This window comes from Gracilinanus agilis, chromosome 3, assembly GCF_016433145.1.
Source record: "Gracilinanus agilis isolate LMUSP501 chromosome 3, AgileGrace, whole genome shotgun sequence".
Lineage (NCBI taxonomy): Eukaryota > Metazoa > Chordata > Mammalia > Didelphimorphia > Didelphidae > Gracilinanus > Gracilinanus agilis.
Window position 1 is genome coordinate 649,402,104 of NC_058132.1, and position 25,210 is coordinate 649,427,313.

General features: G+C 53.6%; 1 protein-coding gene across 1 annotated transcript in view; it reads right to left on the reverse strand.

Annotated features, from left to right (window-relative positions):
- SNED1 (sushi, nidogen and EGF like domains 1) overlaps positions 1–25,210 on the reverse strand; it is a 77,245-nt gene that overhangs the window by 25,012 nt on the left and 27,023 nt on the right. The window contains exons 10-24 of the mRNA XM_044669517.1: positions 18,414–18,539; positions 16,967–17,080; positions 15,559–15,672; positions 15,259–15,372; positions 15,051–15,167; positions 11,254–11,379; positions 9,771–9,875; positions 8,633–8,746; positions 7,684–7,800; positions 6,535–6,651; positions 6,304–6,420; positions 5,355–5,468; positions 4,307–4,480; positions 3,577–3,690; positions 418–531 (exon numbers count right to left, since the gene is read on the reverse strand). Coding sequence (XP_044525452.1) covers positions 418–531; positions 3,577–3,690; positions 4,307–4,480; positions 5,355–5,468; positions 6,304–6,420; positions 6,535–6,651; positions 7,684–7,800; positions 8,633–8,746; positions 9,771–9,875; positions 11,254–11,379; positions 15,051–15,167; positions 15,259–15,372; positions 15,559–15,672; positions 16,967–17,080; positions 18,414–18,539 — 1,797 coding nt within the window. The remainder of the gene's footprint in view (positions 1–417; positions 532–3,576; positions 3,691–4,306; positions 4,481–5,354; positions 5,469–6,303; positions 6,421–6,534; positions 6,652–7,683; positions 7,801–8,632; positions 8,747–9,770; positions 9,876–11,253; positions 11,380–15,050; positions 15,168–15,258; positions 15,373–15,558; positions 15,673–16,966; positions 17,081–18,413; positions 18,540–25,210) is intronic.

The following is a 25,210-nucleotide window of genomic DNA, read 5'->3' on the forward strand; positions in this document are numbered from 1 at the left end:
GATGAAGGGAGGGAGGGAGGAAGGAAGGAAAGAGAGAAGGAAAGGGAGGAAGAAGAGAAGGAAAGAAGGGAGTGAGGGAGGAAGGAGAGGAAGAAAGGGAGGAAGAAGGGAAGAAAAGAAGAAAGGGAGGGAGGAGTGAGGGAAAGAAGGAGGGGGAAGGAAGAAAGGAAAGAGAAAAAAGGAAGGGAGAGAGGAAGGAAGGAGGGAGAGAGAGAGGGAGGGAAGGTGAACAGCTTTGGGGAGTAACAGCATGACCTCTTGGGGGCCTCTTCCTAGTTCAGGCCCTCTTTGGAGAGTCTCCAAAGATTAGTGTTGAAGGCCAAAAAGACTTAACTGTGGAAGACTGGGAGAAATGCTTGGAGGACATGATGGGAGGAATGAGAAACTGTATAATTCACTCCCTAAGGGAAGTCTTACCCTTTTCACAGTGGGTTCCAGCAAAGCCATCAGGACACTGGCAAACAAAGGCTGCTGGGAGATCTTTGCAGGTTCCTCCATTTTTACAGGGATCAGACTGGCATTCATCAATCTCTGTTCAGAAATCAGAAGGATTTATATATGTGATCATTGCAAGGCTCTATGTATGTCCACTGTGAGAAACTGGTGGGCAAGAAAAGCCCCTCCTCTCTTCCTGCACCAGTATTCATCCCTTTAATAATTAATTCAGTGGGCACAGCACTGGTGCTGATGATGCTGATGGTGGAAGGGGGGGGTAGGCTAGAATATGAAGCCCCCACCCTGGGATGAGACATGTAGAGAGTGGTGAATACTTTGTTAGAAAGCTGCCCAGGCAGTTTTCCAAGGTCTCAGGATAGTAACGTTTAGGTTAGCAAGGGCCTGATGAGCTGATTAACTGCCCAGTCTTCTCTCCAGCCATCCCATTTCACTTCAGACTAAACACGACCCCCTTCCCAAGCCCATCCTCTATTCGGTTGCCCAAATCATCTTTCATCGCTCATTCAGCTACTTGGAGAACCTTCAGGGGCATCCTGTTGTCTTCAGGGTAAACTATGCCTCTGGCATCTTAAGCCCTTCACTCAGTGGCTCCCATTTTCCTTTCTAGGCCTGTTCTGCCTGATGCCTCCCTCTCAGCCTGTGTCCCAACTGAAACGGCCTTCCCTGCTATTCTGGGTTTTGTCATTTCACATGAAATACCCAGCGACAGCCCTGCCAAACCACTGACTTCCTCCAGAAGGCCTTTCTTCATGGCTCTAACTCGCCCCCAGTTCTCCTCAGGATACCCTCTTTAACCATCTTTCTTTCCCTGTGAGTCTCCCAGGCAGAATATGGTCTTCTAGAGGGCAAGGAGAACCTTCCCTTCCTGTCTTTGGGTCTTGATTGTCTAGCATGGTGCTTGCATATGGTAGGTGCCTATAAATCCTTGATGCATCAGCCCTGCTAACCAGTCTTGCCATTAGGAAGGTTGGGGGTGAAATCATTGCTGGTCAGTTCCTGTGGTTAAACTCTTGGCAGAGAAAGAGGGAGACTGTCAGCTGAAATCAAGTTCTTGGGGGTTCTTTGAGGCATTGGACATCCAGCCTTTGTCTGCCCCATGGCCATGGCACACAGGGTCCCCTACATGCCAGTTTGGACTTGCCACATCCAGGGTACCCTCATAGACAAGTTAGCCACTCATCCTAAGGGACTGTGGGGAGGGGGGGCCATCTGGAGCTGGGGAACTGAGAAGCAGCAAATACCTGAAAACCGGTGTGGAGGAGCCAGATAGGGGAGCAGTCAGAACCAGGTGGTGTGGGCTATTCTCATTTATTTATTTATTTGTTTGTTTGTTTGTTGGTTTATTTATTTAATTTAATTTTATTTAATTTTAAACCCTTAACTTCTGTGTATTGGCTCCAAGGCAGAAGAGTGGTAAGGGCTAGGCAATGGGGGTCAAGTGACTTGCCCAGGGTCACACAGCTGGGAAATATCTGAGACCAGATTTGAACCTAGCGGTGTGGGCTATTCTTGAAGAGGCCAGTCCAGAAGGATGCTCTCTGCATGTCCCCCTCCCCCCTAAAATTCTTCATTTCCCCTTTCCCTTAGGCTTCCTTATTCCCCTCTCCAGAGTGGATAACAACCTTGTGACTTTTATGCTCTACACTGAGAAAAACCTTAGGTTTACTATTCTTTGTTCAACTGCTTACTTGTTTCTTAAGTCTGCAGTTGTGAAAAACACTATTGATCATGGGTATTTGCTGATCTTAGTGCATTTCTTGGGGATTCCATTAGAAGGAAGAGTCTGAAGGATGGAGACAGATTTTGAAGCTGTTATATTTTTCTGCTGGGTGGGAGCTCAGAGCTGGAAAGGAGAATTCTTTGTTTGCTTTTACAGCTCCCCAGGATGGAGAGAAAACTTATACTAGGACGTCTGTAGGTAAGGAAGGAACCATCCAGCATGAGAGAGGCTGTGACAAGCCAGACTAGTGTTGAATCGGGGTCTCCACTATTTTTTCTAGGACTTCGTTTTCTAGGGCTTAGAAAGTTCCTACCAGAGGAGCAGAGCCAAGGGAGTGGTTGGAGAGACAGGCACACCCAAGGGAAGGAGAAGCCTGGCCCACAAAAAGGTGGGGGAGGAAACCTGGCTGCCCATTCCTCAGCAGCAGAACACCCACTTGCCATTGCGAGGCAGGCCTGCCCAGGTTGTTTGGGATTTCTCCTGTCTAGAGTTTCTTTTTCCTTTGGACATATGATTTCATCAATGTAGGGGACGCCAGTGAGGAAAGTCCCTCTATAAACAGACTAGCAATTCTTCTGCAGCTTGCAGACAATCTAAGAGAGCTGCCCTAGGCAGAGAGTCCAATATTTCATCTAGTGTCACCCAGGGTGGGTCAGAGGCAGGATTGGAACTCAAATCTTCTTGATTTTGAGGCTGACTGACCCATTAACTATTTGTCAAAGTTGCCTCATGAATTTGAATGAAGCAGTGAGATTCCATTCCACTCATTTACCACAATTTATTCACTTATTCCCCAGTTGATAGGTACCCTCTTGGTTTCCAGAGTTTTTTTAATACTAGGAAAAAATGAGGATGTTAATAGTGGGTGTAGAGGTCTCTATCTATCTATCTGTCTGTCTGTCTGTCTGTCTGTCTGTCTATCTATCTATCTATTTGTCCATCCATCCATCCATCCATCTATCTATCTATCTACGTATCTGTATCTATGTTTTTATCTATGTATCTGTGTAGCTAACATCTATCTATCCCTTTATCTTTCCATTCATCCATCTATCCATCTGTGTATCTAACATCTGTCTATGTGCTTATCTATCTATGTATCCATCTGTGTAACTATGTATCTGTCTGTCCGTCTGTCTCTCCATCTCTCCATCCATCCATGTGCAGACAGATATACAATTCTGTGTGCACACACGTCTAGATGATACGCACGTGTGTGCACATACTTGTGATTTCTTTATCTCGACCTCCTTGTGGCATACGCCCCAGTGTGAGCCCTAACCAAGAATTCGGGGCAGGCCCAGGAGATTGCCCAGACAGAAGGAAGACCGAAGGCTTCCCCTTCCTCCTCCAGAACTGGCCAGGAGCGGCCTCTCCGGGTTCACGGGGCTTTCTCTTACCCACTTCGCAGTGTGGTCCCATGTATCCGGAGCCACAGATGCAGAGGAAGCTGGCGATCCTGTCCTTGCAGGAGCCTCCATTCAGGCAAGGCTGAGATTCGCATTCATTGATTTCTAGAAGACGGTGTTGTGTACAAGATGGGGAGAGAATGGAAACGTGATCTGTAGCACAGGCCCCTGACTGCCGAGTTACAAGGAATGAACATTACTGTATAAACATCATAGTCATTCCAGGGCTGGCCAGTGTCTCATGAGAGCTCCTTGTTAAGCACAGCCATTCAAGGGTGCTGGAGAGAACCACAGGCCCGAGGTCTGCTTCTCTGAGCATGCCTGTGAATCGCCATGGGAAGGCCCCTTAGTCTCTTCCTCATCAGCAAACTGAGGGGTTTAGATGGCCCGATTTCTAAAGTCTGGCCCGGTTCTCGTGTCACAGGAGAAATGAAAATTTAGAGTTGGACCTTACAGGTCATCAAGGCCAGCCATCTCATTTTACAGATGAGAAACGAAGGCCCGTGTTAGGTAAAGAGTCTTGTCTCAGGTTACCCACGTGTGCCTGGTCCTCCCAACTTTCGTCTAATAAGCCCACTATGAGCCTCTCCCTTGTCCATGGCTCGAAATCAGCCAAAGGAGTGAATGAAGGCATAAATTTGGGGCTCTCCAGCTCCCCCCACCCCCACTTCGGGGAAAACCTCATTATATTCACAATGGAAGAATGAAAGCAGCCAGTCACCATCACAGTGAGGGGGTTCGCTCCAGAGCCCGTGGGCTCTGCAGACTCTGGGGTTGTTGCCGGAGCTCAGGACGTAGCCCTGCTCACACTCGTATTCGGCCAGGGAACCCATCTTGGTGGAGTTAAGCCTCACTTTGGTGTTCTTCACCGAGCTGGGAGTGCCGCAGTCTACCTCTGAGGGACAAGAGCACATGTCCAGGGGAGAAGAAAAGCCAGTTACTTCTGAGAGAGCCCGGGCTCTTTTGGAGAGAGAAACTTCAGATCCCAAATAGCTGCTTACTGAGCTTTGAGATCAACAGAAGAAATAAATCCATTCATTTACAGTTAAAATCATTCATTTAATAAATGCGCTGGGTGTTGGGTAGGATAAAGAAGCAGCAAAGGATCCGAGTTTTACCCCAAGGAAGTCTCAGACTCTCACACTTGGGGGATATCTGTGGGGTCACATGTTCTCCGGAGAGGGCTTCCAATGAGCAGCTCCCGGCTCCCTGCTCTGCTTCTCCACTTCCTCAGCCTCCCCTCCCTCCTAACTCTCCACTCTTATCCTGGGGAAAACCAAACTGGAACCCAGCCTCAAAGGGCTGATCTGGAGCTTTCTGAGAGGGCGATTGGGGGCAGGGAGGCTTTCTTGGTTCCCTGTCTTCTTCCCCTTCTCCTTTTCTTCCCTATTTTGATGGTATTTAAAGGTTTACAAGAGGGCGCCTGGCTCCCAGCACCCCCACCTCTATCCCCAGGGAGGAAAGGAGAGGGCTTCACAGATGGAGAAACATTTATCTAAGATCAGACAAGTGGGAAGTGCTGGGAGCTTGGACTTCAACCCAGATTCCAAGGCTTCTTTCTGTGCTACCTTCCCTCCGCTGTAAAAGGGTTCAGGAGGTCTCTCCCTTTGCTCTCAAGTGTGCCAGTGCCTTCCCTCTGCTCTGAATGTCCCTAGCTGCTCATACATCGTCTCCACCGGGAAAATGTTTGTTCCTCCAGGGTAGGGACTGCTTTTGTTTTCCTGAGCCCTCAGTACAATACTTGGCATAATTCATCCCCGGTGCCTTACCTGACTGGCAGCGTTTCCCTGTGTACCCAGCACGGCAGCGGCAGGTGTAGTCTGTGCCGAGATCATTGCAGGTGGCACCATTTTCACAGGGGCTCATAAAGCAAGGAGAAGGAGCTGGAAAGGGACAGCCAGAAAGAACATGGAACTCACCCAGACCCCAATCCGAACAGCCTCAGAATCCTTATGATCCTTGCTCCGAAATGGGATGCCACAAGGGAGGAAAAGGGAGAGATTTTTTTTCTCTGGATGACACAATTGGGGTCCAGAGATATATCTGGCTGGGCTAAATGGCAAGGCCTGCTCTGGGATCCAAAAGATCAGTTGTACAGGTTCTGAGTGGTACTCATGTGAAGAAGATCGAAGGGCTTTAGGGGCCCCTGAGCTGCGGAGGCATCACCAGTGGTATGGGGCAGACACAGGAGAGACTGGGCTCTCGGGCTGTATGATCCGGAAGGACACACGCCAGCACCCCACTTCATGCCCCGTCCCCAAGTGGAATAATAAATGATGTTTTGTTTATCCCTCCAGGAGGTTGTGGGGTTCCTGTCCCTGGAGAGGTTCAGGTTTGACCTAAATGGCCCCCAGGGATCCTTCTCTTGGTGAGATTCTAGGATTTTCTCCTTGGAAGAAGAACTCCTCCCCCCTCCCTTCACTCCCCTCCCATGGACTAGCACCCTCCTTCTGGGAGTGTTAGTTCAGTGGGAGCTGCCTGGACCTAGTCGTGGGACCGTCCCAGAAGCCATGCACAGGCCCTTGGAAGGCCCGTCCGTTGGACACTGATCATGACCTGCGCGTGTTCTGAGCCTGAGATTCTGTGATTGTTTCTAGGACCTCTAGAGTCAAGCCCCAAATATCTCGTTCTGACCTAGCAGGCCTGGTGTCCAGCGAGAAATGAGGGCCTCTAGTGGGCCCACAGGGGCCCGCCTGGAGCTGGCTTTGCAGCCCTTACCTATTTCACAGTGCCGCCCCGAGTAGCCTGGGGGACAGTCGCACTTGTATTTGCCGATGTAGTGGAAGCAGGTCCCTCCATTCTGACAAGGGCCGGAGACACAAGAGTCTGGCTTTCCTGGAAACAGAGTGGGAGCAAAAGGAGTGAGCAGCCCCCAGGCCTTGCCGCTTCTGGGTTCTGGCCCCTGTGCCTTCCCAGCCTTGACCCTCATTTGGGGGTTCCTGGCCTTACCTATCTCACAGTGCTTCCCTGTGAACCGATAGGGGCAGCTGCACTGGTACGCTCCGTTGGACTCCTTGCATGTCCCTCCATTCCGACAGGGCCCGGAGCTGCACAGTCTCGGCCTTACTGAGGAAAGAGAAGAGAGAGGAAGAGCCAGGCCACCACCTGTGGGATGCCCCCTGCCTCCAGGCTTGCCTTGTCTCCCGCCCCAGAACTCCCACCTCTCCGAGGCCCCTATCTTGGATCGTGGCTCCTTTGAGAGGAACAAGGGCAGCGGGCCATGGAGGCGCTCCGAGGGGCCCAGCGCTGACCTCCTCCATCCCAGCAGAAAGAGCCAAGCTTAGGCCACTCACCTTCTCTCGGGGCCCATTTTAGGAAACTTGCCTTGGCTGCAGATCTGCTGCCTCTGTCACAGAGGCTAATGGGCCTGCTTCCTCCTTTTGCTGGCCTTTCCCAATGTTTGGGAGGGCCGCCGGGCAAGGAGGAAACAGCTGCAGGTTTCTGCTGGAGCTGCCCCTCGACTGAGCCCCTCCATAAGGCTCTTGTTCCTGAGAGTGGCCTGCGCTGGCGAGCGCAGCCCTGGCCCGGCCTACCCGGGTAATGGCCAGCAGGCCGCAGGCAGAGGGATTCCCACCCTTTCTCCCTTTGGCCACGGCCCCTGTGCCTATTCCTGTGTCTTAAACTCCAGGACACTTTGTTGTAGGCATGATGACCATAAGGACCTGCGCAGTGACTGCCACTTTAAGGGTCAGTCATCCTAATGGCAGCCAACATTCACCTAAGGGGGATACTTGCTATCACCCAGTCCTCCTCATGGCCAGTGAGCAGGAGGCTAGAGACCATGGGCCTAGAGCCTGAGGCCCTCAGAGGTCATGGAGTCCAGCCTGAGGCCTCAGGAGGCTCAGTGACTTAGGACCAAAGTTTCCTAGAGCCGGAGGCCCTCAGAGGCCAAGGAGTCCAGCCTCTTCATTTATAGATGTTGAGTGAGATGACTTGTCCTAGGCCACACAGGTAGCTATCACTAGGGGTGAGATTCGAATCAAGCTCCCTAAACGTGTTAGGAGACTTGCCCATGGTCCCCACAGAGGTCTGCGCCCTGCCCTTCAGCTGCACACTTTGCCAAGCCCTGTCTTGTGGCAGGACGAGGGGGCAGCTTACCTTTCTCACAATGTTTTCCATGGAAGCCTCGAAGGCACTCACACGTGTAGGAGTCATCGTGGGCATCGCAGGAGCCCCCGTTGAGGCAGGGATCAGAGTCACAGGGAGAGGGCAGAGCTGGGGAGGCAGAAACACCAGCTGGTCCAATGGGCTTCCCTCCCCAGCCTCCCTAAGAGGAGTGAGCAGCAGGGGAGTGGCTCCCTGACTCGGGGCCCTTCATCTCCTACAGGTGTTGAGAATCAAGATCCCGTCAGGGTGCCACCACTCCATTTTGATTCTAGTGCCCAGAATTCACAAACCTTTCTGTCCTTTCCCCCTGCATAGTTTTGTACCCAAATCCATTCCCTTTCCTTCCCAGGTCTTCATGTGGGAATGGTTTTATCAGCTCCTAGCCCTAGAGATGTAAGGGACCATGAAGGCGACTGAGTCTGATCTTCTCATTTCACGGGTGGAAAAACCGAGGCCAAGAAAGCGTAAGTGACTTGTCTAAGATCACATAGGGAGCAGCTCTGGGATGCGAACTCATTCCTGTGACTTCAAGTTAAGCCCTCTTTTCATCATCATAATTCATAATCATAATAAATACATTCCATTTGCATGTTTTCATAGGTTTTCAAAGTCCTCCCCTTTCCAGCATCCTGTTTGAGCCCCACAAAACCTTCTGGAATAGTCAGGGAAATCGTTATCCCTATTTTATTAAAGAGAAAACTCAGGGCCAGGAGGCCATCGGCCATAGGGACACAGGGCTAGAGAGTGGTCCTCTAGGACTCCTCCCTCCCTGTCTTACCGGAGAGGAAATGAATTCAGAGTGATGGAGTGACTTGGCCGGGGTCACCCAGCTAGTTAGCCCTGATGCCCGGCGCAGGCCCATTTCCTTTATGCCACCTTCTTAGAAGCCTTTCCTTAAAGCAGTCTGAGATTCGAAGGATGCCCTCCCCTTCCCACTCACAGTGGTTGGTGCTGTAGTCTGTGTGGCACACGCACAGGTAGCTCCCGCCGTACTCCATGCAGTAGCCGCCGTCAGGACACTGCGTGTTCACGTTGCACGGGGTGGCTGTGACTTCTGCAGGGACGAGGAACAAACCCACCCCCCAGCCATACACCTGGCTTTCTCTGGCTCGGGCTCCCAGAACCAGGCTCAGGCCTGTGTCAGAGGACCCGGGCATGTGGGAATCACAGTTATGTCCCTGGCCTTGTTTCTGCCCTAGAAACAAGCATGATGGGACATGCCGAATGCAAAGGCCTCTCTGCCTGCATCCTTCTGGAGAATGACATGGAAGTCCAAAGGACTCGGGAGTTTTTGTTTTCTTTTTTTAAAGAAGCTAGTTTATGAGGGGCTGCTGTTTGTCAGACAGCCAAGATTGGCGTCTCTTGTGACAGCCTCTCCCTGCTTTAGGCATACTCCCTTTTTGGCACTCCTGCCCTTCCAGAACCTTCCGTGTGTCCTGGTGGTACCTTGGGAATGCCCACTGGCCCATTCCTTGCTTGTGTACCAGTCAGATCTCTCCCATTGAGAATGTGCCCCTTCCACAGGACCAGGGCCCTTCCCCTTTACCACTGTCCTGGGGCAGAAATGAGAAAACACCCAGGCATCCTCCCTTGTTGACTAGGAGGAACAATGGCTATGATGGATCTCTCTTTCTGTCTCTCTTCTACTCCCACCCCTCTTTAGACATCATTGGCTCACAGATTTAGAGTGGGAAGGGACTACAGAAGCTACCTAATGGTCACCCTTCATTCTATCAATGAAGAAACTGAGGCTTAGGGACCTTCAGTGACCCCCTGAGGCTGGCCAGAGAGCAGGGGTTCTGCGCTACCAAAGAAGCTTTTCGGTGAAGATGACCGACTAAGCAACTGCTCTCAAATCATGCTGGAGATGCACCCCTGAGAGGCAGCAGCCCACTGGGCAACGGGAAAGATGCCAAGGTGGTGGTGCACCAGGCGGCTGCAGTGTGGGCACGGCCAGCAGGTGTTGGGGATATGCTGAAGGCTCGGAGAGAGGAGTCGGGAGTGCCGCCAGTTTAGCTCTGGAGGGGGGCATGGGACTTGGTTGTTTAGGAAAGTAAAAGAAGAGCGATGGTCCCTACCGAATTCACAAAGGAGACCAAAGTATCCGGGGGGGCAGTGGCAGATGGTGAAGTTTCCATCCAGGCATCTCCCCCCATTCCGGCACTCACAGTCTTCGGGGAGCTCTACAATCAAGTGAGAAGCAAAGACCCACCTTGGCAAGCCAAAAGGACTCAGAGGCACCAACGTATTTGGGGCAGAGCTAGAAACAAGTAGCTGCCATTGCTTGGGGGAGGTGGCAGAGGACTAGGATGGAATCTGGGCGTAGAGAAGAACCAGCAACCAATGGGGTGAATACTGAGAAGCCTGAGGAGACTTAAGGGAACAAGGACAGAACTGAAAAAATAATATGCAGCACAACTCTAATAGGGATGTGGAAATCCCACCCCCCCCCAAAGAATCCAGAGGAAGAGAGGCGAAATGCCAAACCCCCAGCATGGCCCCAAAGATGAGGAGAAAACCCCTGCCCCAGGCCTTTGCAGCCGGGAGACCCATGGCCATGCAGCACTGCTGAGAGTTTCAGAATGATTTGAGGCAGTGAGCAGTTTTGTTGAATTGTCCTCTTTTTCTCCAACAACGTTATTCGTTACATGGGCTAACTTTCTGCGCGGGGCTTGGGGGGAGATCCTGGGTCACGTGGAAAATGAACGGTGTCTACAGAAATCCAAAAGGAGGAAGGACCCACAGCGCCAGGATCCGGGGCCCTCTGGCCCAGGCATGTCCGGGAGAACGTCGAAGGACTTACAAGGTATTATTGGGGGCAGCTGCCGGGGCATGATTGGCATGAGTTCTGACTGAGGCCTTAAGCAGTTTAGAGTCCAGATTAACTCATGAAACTTCTCCCAGAGACACGGACACCCCAGGGACCCAGAGCACACAGACAAGCTGCCCACGTCATTAGACTCCCAGAACGATGGGACTTTGCTGCTGGGAGCCCCCCTTGGCCTCTTCTGCTTGCCCTCATTCCATGGTTTGACTCGGCCCAGAAGCCTGGGCTCTCCTTGCTTTTAAATGCTCTTTAGCTCCATAGATGGCATCAGAGTGCAAGGAAAGCCACGGTCCTTTTTTTGAGTCCCAGACGATGGCTGCTGCCTGCGACCCCGAGGCCCCCAGGTCCTTTCTGAAGGACTCGGTCGCCTTCCCCGCATTTGTGTGTGTGTGTGTGTGGACAAGAGGGGAGAGACAAGAGACTATGAGTGGATCGACTCCTTACTTCTCTCCCATTGTCTTCTCTCGTACACGTTTATTCACACTCCAGATGCTCCCCTACACGTGCCCACCCCACTGCCCACGGCTCAGGGACTCTTCACTGAAGAACTGGGGAGGGGGCTGGGGAAGCAGTGAGCCTTGGAGTGGCAGCCCAGTAGTGGGGGCGCTCCCTCGCCTCGGATGGAGAATGACCCTGGCTGGTTCTCAGTATTGCCAGCATTGCTCCGACTACCACACTGCACCCCGCTGGATCATGTTGGGGCCCAGCTTGCTTTGAACCAATCCCACACTTACTTTCTGCGCAGTTAAAGCCCGTGTACCCATCAGGACACTCGCAGAGGTAGCCCTGGTCCGTCTCCAGGCAGGTGCCCTCATTCTGGCAGGGGTTGGAGAGACAGGCACTCGGGGTTCTGGGGCCTCCTACAAGAAGACATCACAGTGAATCACAGGAGGCCAGAGGGAGGGCTCATGCAGGGGTAGCTGGGCCTCCGTCATTCATCTGCTTTTCATGGATGTCTCTTTTGTCTCCCCCACAGACTGCACGGTCCACGAAAGCTGGGGACCACCATTGAGGCTTCTCCCCGTACCCTGAGGTGCTCAGCAGAGGAGGCCTTGAAGATACCTTGTCTGCGCCGGTTTCACATCCAGCTTCACTTGAAATCAAAGATTTAGGACTCAACTAGAGTTTTAATTCCATAAACGCTTATTAATTACCTGCTCTGTCAAGGCTCTGGGCTAGTTCTGGGGACACAGAGATAAAACTGAGACAGTGTCTCCCTCCAAGAGCTTCCATTCTCCGGAGGGGGACCCAAGTGAACAGAGAAGTAAATACATGTTGTCCTTTTGAGTGCTGGTCACTAGGCAGATCCAGTCAAGGCCTCCTGACCACTGGACTGTGCTTTGAAAGGGGCCAAAGGTTCTAGGAGGCAGAGAGGGGATGAGGGAGCATCTTCTCAGCCCGGAGCCCAGGAGGCTCATTTGACTGGGAAAAAAACCCCTTCCTTGCCTTTCACCTTAGAGTCAATACTGTATATCAGTTCCAAGGCAGAAGAGTGGTAAGGGTTGAGGCAATGGGGGTTAAGTGACTTTCCCAGGATCCCAGAGCTAGGAAGTGTCTGAGGCTAGACTTGAACCCAGGACACCCCTGTCTCTGGGCCTGGCTCTCAATCTGTTGAGCCACCTACCTGCCCCCAAGTGAACTTGAAAGGAGCAAGGAAAAGCATAGGCAGTGCCATGTTTAATTCTACGGTTGTTTATAAATGATGCCAACATCCAGGGCAGTTACCCACCCTGGCTGTACTTTGTGGAGGCTCCCTCTGCTCCCGTTTATCTGACTCCCACCCAACTGGCCGTGTCCTGTCTTTTGCTCACCCTTGGCACAATGAGGAGCCTTGCAGTATTTCGTGCCAGGGGCATTGTCCAGGCTTGACCCTTCCATGATCTTGTGGGCTCTGAGCTCCAGCCATCTGCCCAGCCAGGCAGACAAAGCCCGGGGTCATCAGGCTCTCACCGCTTAGTCAGGAGCTGGCTATGAGCACCAATGTTTGACCTCTGCTCTTCCTTATTCTTCTTGGGCTATTTGTCACCCAAGATGATTAGGTGAAGGCCACGGGAAAAGCTCTTGCTTTGGAACTGAAGACTCACGGCCCAAGCAAACTTTGGCGAGTGCCTCGGCTTCCCCAGGCCTGTTTCCCCATCTGTAAAATTGGAGCCTTCTTCCAATTTCCGATGCAGAGGCTGTGATCTTTTTTGGTCGAGCGACTCATTTACTATCATTATCCTAGACAGACGCCCCAGGCACTCCCGGAGCCCTTTTCCCAGGGACCCATAGCACCAGGGGAGATTTCCTCCAGAGGGGCCGGCTGCCTTCAAACCCCTCAGGAAGGCGACAGTCCCCCCATCAGGGCTTCTTTGCTCAGATGCTGGGGATCGAATCTGTAAAGCCGGATGGGAAAAGGGGCATCTTTGATCTCACTGACTTCTGCCTACATTGAACACTGCTGAGAAGAGTGATTCTGAGAGGGATCCCAGGGCTTCTCCAGGCTGTCAGTGATCAAGAACGTCCGAGGCAGGTTCTGAAAAGTTTGTGAAAGAGCAAACAAGCCTCGTTCTAGCTTCGTCTTTGCCTCGCTGGAAGAACGGCACAAAGCTCCTCCGGTCGTCTTCCCCATCCGATAAAAGGGAGTCCACGGGCCACTTGGTGCTGGGATCAGTGAAGATGGAAAGATGGAGCGGCAGCGGGTCACAATGGAGAGTGCCCAGGAGGCTTGGGCTCAAGAATGCCTCCTTCTTCCTAGAGGACCGTGGATCAGCCTTCCTTCAGCTTTTGGCATTTCAGTTTCCTCATCTGGTGCTTCCTAAGCCTTGGCAGCCTGCAGGGGGCTCCAGAAGCCTGAGTGCTGACCAGCTCTTACTGATGTCTTGGGATGCCTTGTTGTAGCATGGGGGCCGGGGATCCTAGGGGCTTGATGTCGGAGCACCCACCTGGCTCAGGTCTAGAGAGGCTCCCCTCCCCCTACGCCCCACCCCACTGGCCCCAGAAGCTCTGGAGAACCTCCAGACCCTACATAGAGGAGGAGAGGGTGCCTACTCAGAGTTGCCACCCCATTATCGTCAGCTTCTCCAAGGTCAGTGATGCTTCCCAGCACGAGGCATGCGGATGGGCCAGGGATGCAGCAGCAGCAGAAGCGGGAGGGAAGTCTGTCCAGCTGGAGTCGTCTCTGCCCTTTATCTCTCTTCATCTCTCTTCAGTGAATGCCGCCATCCACAGAACCAGTGATGGCTCGCCACATCCCAGACACCTCTCTTGTCTCCTCAGTGGGATGAGTCTCCAGAGATAGAGGAGGATGCTGCAGATCTGCTTCCCAGAGACTCTCACCCTCAGGCAAGATTTCTGGGCAGAAATACTCGGCCATTTCCCATGGCAGAGCCACTTTGCTGGGCAACCTCAGAGCCGTCTGGGACTTCTGCCCCCACTTGTGGAATGCAGAGACACTCAGAGGAGATGCCGACTGGGCAGTCAGTTAACGCGCAGAGAATGAGCCCTTGATGCCAGGCCCTGACCTGGGCTCTGCTCTCAAGGAGCTGATCTTCTAGCAGAGGTACCGCAAGACCACACTGATGCCAGGGGAGATCACTGGCACTGGGGAGACAAGGAAGGCCTTCTGCAGAGGGTGAGATCTCAGCTGAGTCTGGGAGGAAGCCAGGAAGGCAGAAGTGAAGCGGGGCAGCAGCTAGGTCAAGGGTCAGCAGGAGGAGCCCTAGCCCGACTCTGCTACTTACTGGATGTGTGTGTCTCTCAGCCTCAGTCTCCTCATCTGTAAAATGGGAGTAATATGAATGAAGAAAACCTCTGGGGCTTGTGGCAGAGTGGCTGCATGTGTGGGGATTAGAGGATGCCGAAGTCCCTTCCATCTGCAGGTCTGAGCTCCCACTCGCAGCCCCGGGTGTCCGCTTGGAGGGGGTGGGCTCTCTCTTCCACAGGCATCCCAGACCTGAGGCAGATCCGATGACTGGGGGAGGGCGTGGGGGACGGTGGATGACCAGGGCCTCCTCAGTGCCTCACCAAGCTCTGAGGGCCCCCCAGAGCCCGCTTCTGCCCTTGCCGGGGATACACGCACACCCGGACCTTCTGTGGGCTTCCTCTGGGGCTGCCAGGCTGAGCTGGGACAATCGTCATCCTTTACTCCCCTGAACGGCCGGTTATCCCCACTTCCCTTAGGTGTGCGCAGCTCTCATTTGGGAGAGCCCGCAGGGCCGCGGGGGAGGGGGGGTCAGCCTCCTCCCCGCTTTGTGCCCGCTCTGTGGGAATGGGCACGGGTGCCCTGTGGCACGAGAGCCTTAAAGCCAGCTTGGCTCTCGACTCGGGAATGCTAGAATGTGGTTCGAAAATGCCTCCGCGGGGTAAACCCCCTCCCCTCGCCCAGGGGCAGGCGGGGTCAGTCCCGACTTTTGGTAGGCCAGAACCCCTACCCCCACCCCCCATTCCCCCTGGGGTCAGAGGCGCCTTCAGCCCCAGCCGGAAGCTGACTCTCGGCCTTCCGGTCTGGGCGGTCCAGGAGCGGCCCCCACCCCGGGCGGCGGAGGCTTACCGTACTGACAGTTGTTCCCATAGTAACCCGGAGAGCACGTGCAGATGTAGCGCCCCGGGCGGATGTAGTTGCACGTCTGCCGGTCCCGGCAGCTCCGGTCTTCGCAGGCCGCTGGGTCTGGGGTGGAGGGAGGAGAAGGAGCCTGAGCGCGGCGAGCGAGGGACGAGCGAACGCGGGGGAGGGGAGAGGCGGCCCGGAGAGCCCTTACCTAACTCACAGCGAGGTCCCGCGAAGGGCTCCGAACACAGGCAGCTGTAGTTAGCCACCAGGTCGACACATTTCCCCCCGTTCATGCACGGGTCCGAGTCACATTCGTTTATATCTGCGGGGAGGAACCGCCGAGGAGCTGAGATTTGGGAGGCCGGGAGGGCGGGCACGATCGCGCCCACTTTTTAGAGGAGGAAACTGAGGCTCAGGGACAGCCAGCGTGAGAGGCGGGATCCGAATCCAGCCCTCTGCCCACGAGGCCCCCCTGCGCCTGGGAAAGAATGCCCGAAGGGCGTCTTACCCGTCTCGCAGTTGTCTCCCGTGTACCCGGCCTGGCACACACACACCGCCGTGCCGTTTCCAGCCTGGCACTCCCCACCGTTCTGGCAGTCCTTGGCGTCACATGGGGATTCCGCTGGACAAGGAGACAAACGCGGGGGGTGAGTGGCCCCCCCCGGGGATTTCTGGGGGACCCAATCCTCAGGGGGAGCCTCGGGGTGGGCAGAGGAAGAGACAGGGAGGGAAGGAAGTCATCAAGATGGCCTGGAGTGTGAAGCTCTGAGGAGAGAGGGACAGACCCGAGTTCAAATCCTGCCCCAGACCCTTATGAACTCTGTGACACCCGGCACATCCATTCATCTTTATCTGCCTCAGTTTTCTCCTCTGTAAAATGGGGGCCATAACGGGCTTCCCTGCAGGTTACTGGGAGGTGAGAACCCCCACACATCCTGAGGCGGGGCTGGGAAGGGTGGCTGTTGGATTAGCCGGTGGGAGGGAAGCGCCAGAGCTGCCTTTTCTAGAGCATTTCACAGTGTGCAGGGCAGAAGCTCTAGGATCAGTCCACTCCACTTTAGCCAGAGGCAGGATTCCAACCCAGGTCTCCTGGACTCTTGCCCCATCGTGAAGGAGGGGGATCAGGGGTTGCAGGATCTTCTGGGAGAGACCAGAGAGCCAGCTCTAGGAAGCCAGCTGGGGAAGGTCTCAGCTCCCCCCTCCCCTGGGCTCTCCTTCCATCCGCTCTCCCAAGCCTCTGGTTTATGAGCCCTGAGGGGAGGCTTCCCCTTGGCTCTGGCAGTAGCCAGCTGATGGCTTCAGGGGGTGTGTGAGAGGACCCCCAGAATCCCTCCAAGCACCCCAGAAAACACCCTTCTGAAGGAAGGACTCAGATTCCACCGCCTGCCTCTTCCTGGCAGATGCAGAGGGGGGGCGGGGAGAAGCAAGCCAAGAGGGAGGCCCCCCGCCAAGCTTCCTATCTGGGTAGGGAGGTCAGCCAGGCTGGAGAGCAGGTGGGCACGAGAGCCGGGCACCCCATCTGGGAGCAGAGACCCAGGAGGAGTCGGGGTTCGTCGAGCCCAACTTGCCCATTTTACAGATGGAGGACCCAGGCCCCAAGAGGGCAGCCAGGGAGAGTGTCGCCACCTGTGGGCAGAGGAGGCAAAGGTGTGTGTGGGGGTGCCCTCGTGTCCTGGGTGAGGGGGAAGAGGAAGAAGCTTTGGGGTTCCTGGCCAGGGTGCCTCGTGAGCGGGGACAGCTTTTCCCACAAGCCAGGGTGCCTCATGTGGTGGCCGGGCTCCTTTCAGGCCCCGCTGGCAGAAGCTGGCAGAAGCCCTGAGGCATGACCCGGACCAGCCTCCGCCATGTGGCCTCTCCTCGGGGCCTTCCTCCTCAGGCCGGCTCGGGGCTCCCCCTTGCCTGGGACGGCGTCTTACCTGCCCCACAGGTGGGCCCTTTGAAGCCGGGCGCGCACTGACAGCTGAAGCTGTTGACGCCGTGCGTGCAGGTCCCCCCGTTCTGGCAGGGCTCGGAGGCGCACTCGTTCACATCTGAAAGACAGGACGGGAAGCCCTGCTTGAAGGGAACCAGCGAGCCCTGAGCAGGGGCCGTTTCCTCCACGGCAGCCTGACCTTCAGAGCGTTTCCTCGCGGGGCCTTCCCTGTCTGTCGCAGCCTAAAGAGCATCCACGCTTGGCCCCGAGCCTGGGGTATTGGAGGGGCTTCAATGGACCGAATGGAAGCCCAGCTGGCGAGTGAAGGGAAGGGGCGTGGAGGAAGGCGGGCAGGGGAGGGTGCAGACCCAAAGCGGGTACGTGGAAGCCCACCCCGCGCCGGTGTGAGGCCGCCGCTGGAGCTGGGACGTCTGGCCCTCAGAGGGTCTCCTCTCCTGAGGCCCTGGGGAGAATGCAAACCTGGCACATGTGGGTATTTGGGGCAAGCTCGAAAGCTGCTGTGTCCTGGGTGCCAGCATCATACCCAGTACGGAGCTTCCTCGATAAATGGTAGTTGATCGACTGATTGTTGTCACCCAACTTGACAACTCAAAGAGTCCTGGCATAAAAATATGAGTATTTAGGGGCAGCTGGGTGGCTCAGTGTATAGAGACAGGAAGTCCTGGGTTCAAATCTGACCTCTGACTCTGACACTTCCTGGCCGTGTGTCCTTGACCGAGTCACTTCACCCCCCACGGCCTAGCCCTTCTGCTCGTCTGCCTTGGCACCCGTGTTTAGTATTGACTCTAAGCCAGACGGTGAGGGTTTCAAACAGCAAACCACAGAATCGAGCATTTACTTTGCGGAGGATGTTAAGAACATCCGCACCTGGTGGTGATCCACGTGAGCCTTTAGGACCTGCAGACACGTTACCGTGGGGTCGCCCTGCAAGGCTACAGCGCCTCTCGAGTCATGTCCGAAGTGGGTCAGTTTTGATGGAGGAGAGAGCAAAGCTTTGGACCCGGCTGTCCATGAAAGAAGGGACTCCTCTCGGCTGATCTCTAACTAAAGCCTAGCCTGTCTCTCGACGAGGATTTAAACAAAAGCCTGTTCGTCTGAGCTGCAAACTGACCCGGGGGTCTGGGACCCCGAGAGGGGCTCCGATCCCCCCGCCGAGGGCCACTGCTCAGGGAGGAGCCCTAAGCACCTCGAGGGCTCTTGGAGCATCCTGAACGAGGCCAGGTGGTAGAGACAGGCGTCCCGGGAACCTCGACCAAGACAGTTAGGGACAGAAAATGGAAACGGCTCCTTGGGGGGGGGGGGGTTGCTGGAGCCATGGCACGTCCCCGGACCTCAGGGCTGCCCTCGAAGGAGCCCAGGGGGAGAGGCTGGAAGTCCTTTCCGGCTCAGGCACCCAGAGCCTCCCTCGGGAGAGCCGTACCCACACTTACCCAGGTGGCACTTTTTCCCTGTGAAGCCCGTGAGGCAGGAGCAGGTGTAGGAGGGGTTTCCAGTAATGCAGTCGTCAATACATTTCCCTCCATTCAGACAAGGACGGAGGTTCAGACACACAGAAGCTGCCAGCACAAAACAGGAAAACGTTTTCACTCCAAGGATCCTGTGCTAGCAGTTTTTCTCTTAAGAATAAACAATTGAGGCTTTCAGACTAGGACCAGTTTCCCCCTTTTTGCTTTGATTCACTCATTCATTCATCAGTTAACTGAAATAACAGGGCCAGAGACTGGACCTGAGAGCTCGTGGAGGGTGCACCTTCGCAGCCCCTTTCAGTCTTAAGACAATTGTCTGGAACCATAAGGTAAATGACCTGCCCAAGGCCCCATGGCCAGTGCCTGGCATAGTGGGACTCGAGCCCTCGGAAAAATGATCTTCAGAAGTATCTTTTGGGGACAGCTAGGTGACTCGATAGATTGAGAGCCAGGCCCGGAGGTGGGAGGTCCTGGGTTCAAATCTGACCTCAGACACTTCCTAACTGTGACCCTGGGCAAGTCACTTAACACCCACTCCCTAGCCCTTACCGCTCTTAAGATGGAAGGTAAAGGTTTTTTTAAAAAAAGCATCCCTCCTTGTATTTCCCATGGGCAGCGCCCGCCAGGGTATCCCAGAGCTTAGGATAGTGTCTGACCCATAGTGGGCACTGTCTGAGTGCTGGCTGACTGCCTGAAATGCCGGCTGTCTCTCATGGTAAATGATATTTGCTCACACTTATTTAGTGCTTGAAGGTTTGCAAAAACTTCACAAACATTATCTCACTTATTGAAAAATGATTATCGAGTGCCTCTATTGTACGAAGCACCATTCTAGGCACAGGGGAGGGGGATAAAGAGATGAAAACAGTCGGTCAATGAATAAAATAAGGAAACTCTCTGGTATTCTCCCAGGTCTTATGATAGGAGGAAATAGTATCCTTTTTGTCCTAGGAAGGGCCCCGCTCATCCGAGACCAGTGAGTGGGCCTGCTGCGTCTCGAGCATCCTTCCAACCCTAACGTTAGGGACAGCCCGTGAAGACCACTCCTCACGTCATGTCATGATGGGACTGACGGATCCTCCGCGTCCTCCATGGACCGAACGACTGGCCTGGGCGGCTCGTTTATCTTTGCATCTAGGCCAAGGCCATCTGCTTTCGTCAAGCATGGGAGACTCGATCCGAGATTGCTCTGTGTGAGCACTTTGGTCATATGTACCCGGGACTACAGGAGTTTGAAATCCTGCGGCCACGGTGCCCAGAAAGGTGATTCGATAAAGATTTTCCAGCAGACGACAGCTGAGAGCAGCTTTTGTCCCCACAAGGACTTGGTGGTCATCTGCTAAGGGCAGCCCGGTGCAAGGTGGAAGAGGCACCAGAGCAATGCAGGAGAGCCTGCTGCTGCCCAGAAAAGTTTTCTTCCCCATCGCCGGACCGAGCTTTTGTTTCTGAGAAGAGGCCGGGCAGAGAGGCAAAGGAGAGGGAGTAAGAAATCCAGGAGGTAACTGATAAGAGGTGGGCGTAGCCGGACGTGTACATTGAGTCTGGGGCGAGCGGCCTTCACAGGATTTAGAGGAAGAACGGGGAGCACCCTGTGGCCCAAGGGTCTAAGCCAAGAGGGCCGGGAAGCCTCCAGAGTGGAGTTCTGCTGCAATGACACAAATCATTCTGAGGAGGCACGAACTCACAGAAGCTCACTGACCAGTTCAGCTCTGACAGACATTACGAGGACTGAAAATGTCAGCAAGGACGAGCAGCTGTGAATGGATCGAAAAGCGTGGCACCGTCTCCTGCCAGGAATGGTTACCCTCTCAGTGAACCGAGCTTGGCAGGAAGTGCTGAAGCGAACATCAAAGGCTTGTAAAGCTCTGTTGAGAGCTGGGCAAAGATCAGAGAAGGGGCAGGAGCATGGCTTGGGGTGCCCTGGGAGAACTGAGGGGAGAGAGAAGGAAGGACTCTTCTTTTTTCTCCTCCTAAGGAGAGACAGAGGAAAAAAGGATTATCCTTGGCACAGCTAGGTGACATCCTGGAAAGTGCTGGGCATCAAGTCCCATCCAAGTCCTAATCTCGTCCCAGACACTTAAAACCGCCTGACCCTTAGCCCCTCGGAGCCTCCGTTTCTCCATCTATAACAATGGCATATAGTCCACCGGGCTTTAATCAAGGGGGGCTCTGTGGACCTTGAAGTGCCGTACTTCTGGCTATGATAATTATCATGACTGATCGAGAGTGCGAGATGAAGACGGGAGGAGATGGGAAGAGAGCATTTGGGCATGCTCTGTGATGCCGGTCCTGGGTCACCTGGAAGGTGCCGTGGCCGAGCTCCTCTCAGGGATCTCTTAATTTGCCATGGACACCGGCAGAGGGCTTGAGAGACTGGAGAGAGTCAACCAGTGCCCGGAGATTAAGAACAAGAGAGCGATTGTAGCCTGCCTTCCATTCAGGCAAAACTACTGTAGAATGTGTTATTAAGGAGGGAGGGTGTTCTGAGGCAGGGATGTGGGGGTCACAGAGATCCCTTGTCAAGAGTGGGCCATGCCAAATGGGCCTTGTTTCTATTTTTTTTAACCCTCACCTTCCGCCTTAGAATCAATGCTAGAGCGGTAAGGGCTAGGCATTGGGGGGGAGTGACTTGATCAGGGACATGTAACTAGGAAGGCTCTGAGGCCGTATTTGAACCCAGGACCTCCATCTCGAGGTCCGGCTCTCTATCCACTGAGCCACCCAACTGCTCCTCATTTCCATTAGACTGCAGATTGAGTGAATGCTATAGACATGGAATACCTGCATTTTAGCCAAGGGCTTAGCGAAGTCTGCTTGCTTTCCTCATGGACCAGATGGACAGAAGTGCATGTGAGGGGTGATGGGGCAGTTGAGCGTCTTCAATGACCAGACCCAAGGAGTGGGGATTAAGGGGTTGATGGTGAATAGGAGAGAGGTCTCCGGTGCAGTGCCCCAGGGATCTGTTCATCAGAGTTTTGGAAGAAGCCATGGCCTGCATGACTTCTGAACTTGGGGATGGCATGAATCTGGGAGGAGTCCCTGCAGAGATCCTCCTGGAGTTGAACTAAATGGACTCTAATAGAGGTTCAGATGTTCAGTCACACATCTGTCTGATAGGGGAGTCAGAGCTAGTCTAGAGTGACTGGTTTTTTTTTAAACTCTTAACTTCTGTGTATTGGCTCCTTGGTGGAAGAGTGGTAAGGGTGGGCCATGGGGGTCAAGTGACTTGCTCAGGGTCACACAGCTGGGAAGTGGCTGAGGCCAGATTTGAACCTAGGACCTCCTGTCTCTAGGCCTGACTCTCCATCCACTGAGCTACCCAGCTGCCCCCTAGAGTGACTGGTTTTTAAAAAAAGGGAGGGGGAGGTTTAAGGGCCTCATTTACATCCATATGCGCCAGAGGCATGCATGGGAGACAAAGCACCGGCCTGGACTGACTTTGCAAAGTAGAGTGTCTAGAAGAAGAGAGAAGGTAGTGCGTGAGAAGGCGCCCTCATCAGATCACAGGGAGAGTCTTTCCTTTAGTTCTGGGCACTTCATATTTTTACAAGAAAGATATCGACGAACTGGAGAGTTTCCAGTGGAAGGAACCCAAGATGGCGAGGGGCAGTGTCGTACCAGGAGTATTTCAGGAAACTGGGGTTATGCAGCCTGGTGAAGAGGAGACTTGTGGGGAGGGCAGGTAGAAGGGCAGCTTTCCCTAAGCCTTAGAAGGGCTGTCCTGTGGAAGGTTAACAGGAAAAGCTTCCCAGTGACGAGAGCTGTCCAGAAGTGGAATGCTAACGGAGCTCTCCTTTCCTGGAGGCCTTGCAGCAGGGGATGGACGGCCCCTTAGAAGGGGGGATTAGAGGGGCTCCGTGTTTGGGGTGGGCTGAGGAGCCTGTGAGGCCCTCCCGGTTCTGAGGGCCAGTGACGGTGATCACGTGGATCCCGCCATGTAGAGGGAGGACGGCTTCAATTCACAAGCCAGCCACGAGCTGAGGCGAGGACGGATTCATCCGACATCTTGGATCTTTCATCCCTTTTACACATGCACATGGTAGGAGCGACAAGTGATCACTGCACGCTCATGATTTGTTTCCTGCCATAAACCAAGAGGATGACCACAGGCATCACCCAGCACTGAAGAAGCCCTTCTCACACCTTTTCTTTCCACCCGCCGTGTCTTCCTTCTCTAGGTGGCTCTCTTGGCCCGGTCGGCTCTTTTCTGACCCCTTTACGAGTTTGCACTTCCACGTCTGCTCTCCCACCATCTTTATCCCCAAGAAAGGCCTCCCTGTTAGGCACGGCATACTCGCTTCTCCTCCTCCCAGATGCTGAAGACCTTTGGCCTCCACACATCCAGAGATGAGGGTGTCCATGCCTCCTCTTTCAATTTCCTCCCCCCCCCCCCCCCAGCAAGTTTGTGTCTGCCTGGGAGATAGACTGGAGTGAGATTCTGAAAGGCTTTGAATGCCAGACAAAGGAGTCTGTTTCCTACTAGAGGTGATGTGGGATCACTGTGCACGAGTCTGAGAATCTCCATCATCCGGACAAAGTCATCCAGCCCCTGCCTGAACCACCCGCTCCCAAGGCAACCCTATTCTGCCCTGGAAGAACTCTTTTTGAGGGTTTTTCTCCTATCACAAAGTCCAAACTTGTCTCTGTAACTTCTCTCCAAAGCTCCTACCTTGGTTCTCTGAGAGCCAAGCAGAACAAGTCTAACCCCCCTTCCATGGGGCAGGCCTTCAAGTACTCAAAGACAGCCATCCCATTCTCCCTCTTTTCTCCTCCCCCCCAAATTGTCTTCTGGTTGAAGGCCCCCGCCCCCCTCCCACCCCCTGTCCTTCACCCACCCCTCTTGTGGCCTGGGCCCTGGGCCCTCACTCTCCGGGCCCCGTTCTAGCTCTCTCTCTCTTTTTTCTGCTACGTTATTCTGCACACAAACTCTCTGGCTATTGTACAAACAAGGCCTAATCTCAGTGATTGTATCTGGGGAGGCCATTTTCTGATAAATGAAATTAAAGAGCTAATTAAGGCCAAATAAATAAATCTAGAGAAGCCCCGAGGTTTGGGTTCCATGACTGTTTCTACCTCCTGTTGCTCCATTTAGGGGGGAACCCTCTGGTCAGGGGCCTTCCAAGGTCCAAAGGCACAAAGGTGTCCTTGACTCAGCCACCCAGGACAGACCTTAGAGAGTCATTAGCCATTACTTAGTCACTCTTTCATCTAGAAGAGTGTTGGCTACCACCTCAGTTTGGTCCTGATCACCTTCCTGTCACTTGTTTTTATTCTTTTTTTTTTTTTTAACCCTTAACGTCTGTGTATTGGTTCCTAGGTGGAAGAGTGGTAAGGGTGGGCCATGGGGGTCAAGTGACTTGCCCAGGGTCACACAGCTGGGAAGTGTCTGAGGCTGGATTTGAACCCAGGACCTCCCATCTCTAGGCCTTACTCTTAATCTACTGAGCTACCCAGCTGCCCCACACTTGTTTTTATTCTTAATGACTTGGGTCTCTCTCCCATGGAGGGCAGAACCATCTTCTCCAGAAGAGAAGGTACTTTGAAAGCATTCCTTAGCTGCAATACATCCTATCAGTTCTCCTTGTCCCATCCTTGTCATTGTCCCCTTTCTTTTCCTAGCACTCTCTTCTCCTAGGCCTTGCCATTTTTAAGAATTTTTCTTGTTGGTTTGAAGGAGAGAGGGCTGGCACGAACTGTCCCTTCTCTGCCAGTCACTGGAGAGGCTGAACTCTAAGGGGAGAGAATGGCCTCACTAAGTCCTGGGTCCCTTTTCATTATAGGACTTTAAGAGGCATCTGGATGGTCATTATTTAGGGAGGTGAAAGCAGGGATATCTGTTCAGGGAAGAGAGAGACACCCTGGGATGCCCCCAGCCCCATGATTCTGTGAACAGCACTGCAGCCAACCCCACCTACTGTGATAATTAGATTAAGTCTACACTGCCCATCTTTAGATTTAATCACCAAAGGTGAAAACATCTCCATTTTGGGTGGTCTGTAACCTACGTGTGCTAGAGTGAGTAACGAATCAGAATCAACGCACCGCCCCCTACACTTTCTATGAGAAAGCGTCGATTGTGATTGGACACACAGGCTAGGGGAAGGCACTGGAAGTGATGAATGCGTGACCCCTTTAAGAGAGGGAGTTGAATGAGTGAGGCGGCTTCTGGTTTGGTGAAGGGGACCTCAGGGAGCTTTGCTGGTTCGTGACCGAGACACTTCCACGTGGTGAGTTTAAAGACTGGATCTTCCTGAACTTCTATTAAGACACTTCCTTTTATAGACTCTGTAAATGAAGTTTGCTTGGCTGAGGGTTAAGATCTACCCGGATTAATAAGTGGGATAGATTCTTATTTTCTTCCTCTCTCTTCTCTCATGTAAATAAACTTCCATAGAAGTCAATTTTGACTTGAGATTATTCTTAATTGAGGATTGATAATAGTTCAATCCTCTGGCGACCATCTTTAATATCTTGAACCCATAAAACCCCTTTTTTCACCCTTCTACCTCCCCAAGCCCCCAGGAAAAGGTTCCGAGGAGCCAGAGTTACAGACTCCCAATAGCTGAAGGACTGCTGTTTGGAAGAGGAATTAGCCTTGTTGTGCTAGTCCCAGAAGGTAGATCCAGGACCAGTAGTGGTTGGGGTGGAGAAGGGGAGGGAACAGCAGAGAGTTCCTCATCAGTGAAATTCTTCATATGAACAGTTTGGGATGTGCTGGGGCTGGGCTGGGCCAGATGAATTCTGAACCCGGAAGGCACCCA